This window comes from Carassius auratus, chromosome 26 (genome assembly GCF_003368295.1).
Source record: "Carassius auratus strain Wakin chromosome 26, ASM336829v1, whole genome shotgun sequence".
Taxonomy (NCBI): domain Eukaryota; kingdom Metazoa; phylum Chordata; class Actinopteri; order Cypriniformes; family Cyprinidae; genus Carassius; species Carassius auratus.
In genome coordinates, this window is record NC_039268.1 from 10539432 (window position 1) to 10545449 (window position 6018).

Consider the following 6018-nt stretch of genomic DNA (forward strand, 5'->3'; position numbering starts at 1 on the left):
AAAAAAAGATTTGCAATAATCAAGGCGGGAGGATACAGGTTCTGTTCATGAGGTATAATATTGAACTGTTACTGAGAAAGACCTGTCTGATAAGTATGATGTAAACCATCTCAAGGCTGTTCCAGAGATACTAACCTGCTATCTAAGCCTCTTAACTAATATACAGTGATTGATCAGTGATTAGTGTAACAAAATTCGCCTACAACGAACGACCCGTTTGGACTACATCCCTCTAGTTCCTGCAGTAATGACGACACTAAAACAGTTTTTTGACTAACCTCCACCCACAGGAATATACAAAAAACGGTGCGTGGTCTTGTTGCGATCCGACGGAGAAAAGGAAGAGTTGGATTTGTGTTTGTCGCCATGTCGTCGAAACGCTGTTATTTTCATCTCCGAGTCCAATCATCTTTGTTTGGGCTTCCCAGGGATGCTGTACTTAGAGATCAATGGTTGCAATTTATGTTTAACTCGGTTCCCGAAAATTATAATCCACATGTAAAACTCTGTGCAGCACATTTTGCTGAGGACAGCTTCCTCAATCTCAATCAGTTTAATGCCGGATTCGCACAAAGATTATTCTTGAAAGATGGAGCAGTTCCCTCTTTGTCTGGAGAAGGCGTTGTTTATGGACCAAAACCAGAAAGTGTATTTTATTATTTAAATTGGTGCATTTAAACAGTTTATGTAACTTATTACACAAAGGGCAACGTATTTCTGAAGGAGGGACTTCATAGAACAAGGAAGACATCAGCCCATTTTATGACAGTGAAAACAGCGGTATACAGATAAGTGAACTGTGTGAAAAATACTGTGTTTTTACACGTGAAACATGAAAACATGTTATATTGCACAGTGTTAACACAATCAAAGCTTCAAAAAACCACGAAAAACGGGACCTTTAAAGAACCTGTTGTTTTCATACTCACATACACTCATGGCCAGAAGTTTTGGCAGTGACATAAAAGTTGTGTTTTACAATGTCTGCTGCTGAAGCTGTTGTGGTGTTCATTCACCAAAAGATTTACTTTTCACAAAAAAAACTAATTTCACAATTTTTTGATCCTGACCCAAAATGACCAGCTAACATTAATCGACAAATCATATCAGCAACACATGTGAAAGTGTGAATGAGTACTACCCAGGTCAAATCACTTGTTATACAAATTAAATTTTAAGCGCTGACTGATTGCTATAAAAGAAGGGGAGAAATGCTTCCAATCATGGTGTTCTTGTTAGCAATGTTTATCTTCAAAGAAATACAAACAGCCATCACTGCTTTGCATCAAAATGACCGCACATGCAAGGAAACTGAGACGAAGAATATTGCACCTGAAATATTGCACTCATCATGAACATCAAGGAAAGAGGTTTGACTTTAGTGAAGAAATCTTCAGGACGTCCCAGAGTGTTCAGTAAGTGCCAGGACCATCTCCTCCTGAGGAGTCAGTGAAGAAATTGTGTCACCACCGGTGCAGAGAGAGGCTGATGTGTGAGAGCATCTGCACGCACAGTGAGACCAAGACATTTGGACAACAGCCTGATGTCAAGAAGGGCAGCAAGGAAGCCACTTCTCTCCAAGAAAAACGTCAAGGACAGACTGAAATTATGTAGGAAGTACAAGTATTGAACAGCAGAAGACAGGTGCAAAGTTATTTTCTCCAAGAGTTTTTGATATCTGGAAAAATTGAATGTTTAGAGAGATAGAAAAAAGGTGAATGCTTCGATGAGTCCTGTGTGGAATTGCTTTTCAACCAAAAAAAAGAGAGTAGGCTCTCTCATAATTCTGACCGAAAATACAAATAAATAATGGTATCAAAAAGACCTGTAAGAGTGATTTCTTTCAATGATCCATGAGCAGTTTGGTGATGATCTGTGCATTTTCCAGCATGATGGAGCACCATGTCACAAAGCAAGAGTGATAAAGAAGTGGCTCGAAGTTCATTACATAGAAATTTTGGATCTGTGGCCAGGCAACACCCCACTTCTCAATCCCATAGAGCAGTGGTTCCCAACCTTTTTCAACTCGCGGCCCACATTACCAAACACATTTGTTTTCGCAGCCCACTGCAAAAAAAAAAAATAAAAAAAATAAAAAAAAAATTAACTGACTCCGCTATTGTTGGGTTAATATCTTAGTACTCAGAAGCTAGATTGTTAACTGTCTTTATTGAATGAACTGGCAATGAACAGAAAATAACTCTGACTGGCACCGCTCAGCAAAACGGGAAAACCAGATCTCAGCAGATCTCAGCTGAGGAGCAAGCAGTCAGGAGGGAACACGTTGACAGCCATTTATCCATGTTTGAACTTGTTTTTTTTTTGGCATACGCAGCAAAAATATGTAAGATAAATTGGTGGTTTATTCTTAAACCAATCAGCGAGCTCTAATAGTGGAAGCAAAGTTACATTTTAATATTATTTTTTTGTTATTTAATTATATATATGAAATGATGTTATTATGTTATGACTTAGACATTTTTACATATATTAAGAATATTAATATTTATTTTAATAGTAATTGGCGGCCCACATGCAATATCAGCGCAGCCCACTAGGGTTGAAAACCACTGCCATAGAGAATCTGTGGTCAGTCCTCAAAAAGTGAGTGGATAAGTAGAAGCCCACAAATTGTGATCAACGGTGAGAACTAATAAGGCAAGAATGGATCACCATCAGTCAGGATTTGGCCCAGAAGTGGATATCCGACATGCCAGAGTGAATAGCAGAGGTTATGAAGAACAAGGGCCAACACTGTAAATATTGACTCATTATATATTTTTGCCATTAAAAGCCTTTTAAATGTCTTTTATGCTTATAATATTGAACTTTTCTTTATAGTTTGAAGTTGGGCATGATTTATTGATCTTCACTTGTGTTATTTCACTTTTTATTACATTGTTTCATGATTAAATGTAGCTAATTTCTCAGTGTCACATTAACCACAATATAGAGCACTAGCAGTAGTTAATTTAGCTTCTAACTTCTCTCGTACAAATATGTGCACTTTGTCCAAAATACAAAACCACACAAAGACTAATGGAAACATTTGAGCTTGGTGACCAATGATCCACTTAGAGATGTGAAATGAGAGTTTCATAACAAGTTGCGAATGTGAAGTGTTTGTAAGTGGTCTGGATGAAAGACTTGTGGGTTTCCTGTTTTTTAAATGTGTAGATGTTGAATTGAACCCATTACAATAAAACAAAGAGCCTTGTGAATTTTGTAGGGCATCTTTGACCCTCATAACAGGCATACATTGATTGAATGAATATGAAATGTAAAGTGCAAAATGTCTCAAAAAAGGATGCTTAACTGTATGTCTAAACCAAAGATAGTTAAAAATATCAATTAGATAAACTTAAGTTATCTTGAACATTTCCATTTTTATGAACCAATCAGATGCCTGATCAAAATCCAAATCACAACAAAAAGGTCTAAAAGGAAACTGGTGACTGGTTAAAAATGCTCTAACTCTTCATATTTCCAAACAACAGCTCAATTTACTACCAACCTCTCATGACGCAGACTATTTTAGGTAAAACTTTCCATTGACATGAACCAATCAGATAAGAGTTGACGTCTGCATTAAGACCCTCTCCAGACTTGCTTATTCACAACACTGACTGAGATGGAGAGGCCAAGACTTGCTCTTATCGCACTCATGTGTAAGAAAATGTTTTACTTATTAAGCTAAATGAAAATGTCACTACTGTGAAATTTTTTTAATAATAGTACAATTTAAAGTGCTTCATAAAGTTATTTTGTGATTTTACAGTTTTACTGTTTCATCAGAAAATAATCTATGGAGAAGAAGTGGAGATGAAAGTCAGACCAGGAGACAACATCACTCTCTACTGTGATCGCTCTATAACTCTTGGTTCTGTCATTGTATGGATAAGAAACTGCTCTCATGAAAATCAACCCTCTCTCATAATAGAATTTAGGAAACTGGAAGAGGATTTTCAGCGTTTCAGATTTATCCACAACCCCTATAATAATTCTTATGATCTACATATTACTAACATCAGTGTGTCTGATCTGGGACTGTACTACTGTGCAAAACTAGAGAATAAGGTAAATCAAGATGAAAAAGGCATCCTTTCGAGATCAAAAGTGTACTATTATGGAAACCAAACAACTCGTCTCTCTCTGGAAGGTAAGAAAACACTTCTGTTAGTCATTATTACATCATTGTTTGTGTAATTCTGGAAAACTTTACCGTCTCAGTGAAATGACATTTAAAAAAAATGTTTTTATTAATATTCATTGATAGATTTGTGTTTATTTTTTGTTAAGCGAATTCCTGTTCTGAACCCTCTGCACCTCCTAACTGTCTGCTCTGCTGGACGATGCTGTTCAGTATGTGTCTGGTGTGTGTTGTCCTCTCCTCCATCTGTGTGTTCTGCTTCTTTTGTAAGAAAACTACAGGTAATCATTCGCTAATACACAATCTTTGTGTTTCCACTTTTTAAAAAATTTTTATTATACAAAACAGTTTTGCAAATACGATTCTTTGGCTTAGCAAGGCCTGCACACAAAATGTAATAATAAGGTTAGAAACTGAAGCATAATACATAACCATAACTACTTGCACTTTAAAGCATTTATGTATGTAAGTGATGTTCTAATTTAACAATCCATTGCAGATGTTGCGACAGATCAGAAAGATAAGTTAAAAGGTAGAAATACAGCCGAGGTATGAATAATATGATCATGCACATTCATTACATACATTGGCTCTTTTTCTAAAAACCGAAACATTAATGAATTTATTTTAATTTCAGTGCATGGATGAAGAGGTGTGTTATGCATCTTTAGATGTGATCACCAAGAGACAAAAACAACGCAAGACAAAGCGAGTGCAGAGTTCTGACTTCAGTACTTACGCTCAGGTCAGAACACAAACTGAATAGACCTCAAACAGAACTGAGGTGGATTCTGAAACTTTCCAAACATAAAAAAATTGCAGGTTTCATTGTTATGTAAGATCACATGTAATTATATAAGGACTTTTTACCATTTCATCTGAATGTAAAATATATGTAATTCCAAACTTGGATACTTTTCAGAATGTTTTTTTATTATTATTATTATTTTTTATTTTTTATATGAGCTAATAAATTAAAACCTGTAATTTTGTTATACTGGTACTGCTCTGGCTTCATTTATTTTATTATTATTATTATAATATATATATATATATATATATATATATATATATATATATATATATATATATATATATATATATATATATATATATATATATATATTTTTTTTTTTTTTTTTTTTTTTTTTTACCTCTAATAAAACTGCTTTAGGACAGTCTTTGTGGACACACAGTGATGATCTGAATAACAGGATGTGGTTTTCGGTGTAAAGTGATGTTTATTTTAAGGTGTATATTTCTGTTAAACTGAATGACTGCAACATTTATCTGACTCAGCTTTGCAATTAAGCCCAATTTCTATAAAACACACTCCATGCTGATTACGACAGTGTGTTTGGATAACACAGTCTTAAAACTTAAAAAACTTTAATTCTATAAAGAAAAAAGTTAGATGCCCTCTTTAGTTACTTCTCATTAGTAATATATTCTTTTTTTCCTTTTCATTTTATTACTTTCCTTCAGACAGGTGCGTTAGATACTAATTGTGCATACATTTTGCATAGTCAAAATCTAATTAAAATCAAATCAAATTTTAATCAAATATTCAAAGCATCAGAGTTTCTCTTCAAAGAGGTTTTACTCAATCACTGTTTTTCTCAAGAAAGGGTCTTGTTTTATTCTCATTTAAAAAGATTTTGCATTTTGAATTTGCATTTAGTTTAGTGCTTGTGTGCTTATGAGAGAAATAGGAAAGGAAATGGGTAGGACAGAGGTTGATGTGAATAAATGCTTATGTGGTGAGTTTGTGGTAAATTTGGTTTGTATGCATGCAGTGTTTGCAAAAGCCTTAATTTCTTTAGACCCTGGTGGATGAGGAAGTATCACATTTACTGCATTTCTCAGAA

At 34.6% G+C, this 6018-nt stretch overlaps 1 protein-coding gene across 1 annotated transcript; it reads left to right on the top strand.

Annotated features, from left to right (window-relative positions):
* Positions 1-3611: 3611 nt before the first annotated feature.
* On the top strand, positions 3612-4994 carry LOC113044778 (uncharacterized). Its single transcript, XM_026204951.1, has 5 exons — positions 3612-3668; positions 3779-4159; positions 4300-4431; positions 4650-4699; positions 4788-4994. The coding sequence occupies exons 1-5, from the start codon at positions 3632-3634 to the stop codon at positions 4914-4916; spliced, it is 729 nt and encodes a 242-aa protein (XP_026060736.1). The 5' UTR covers positions 3612-3631; the 3' UTR covers positions 4917-4994.
* Positions 4995-6018: the final 1024 nt, after the last annotated feature.

Excerpts from the sequence above, each read along its gene's own strand:
- LOC113044778 (XM_026204951.1), top strand. The coding sequence starts at position 3,632 with ATGGAGAGGCCAAGACTTGCTCTTATCGCACTCATGT. Across the intron at positions 4,432-4,649 it reads CTTTTGTAAGAAAACTACAG|ATGTTGCGACAGATCAGAAA; the intron begins GTAATCATTCGC and ends AATCCATTGCAG. Across the intron at positions 4,700-4,787 it reads AAGGTAGAAATACAGCCGAG|TGCATGGATGAAGAGGTGTG; the intron begins GTATGAATAATA and ends TTTTAATTTCAG.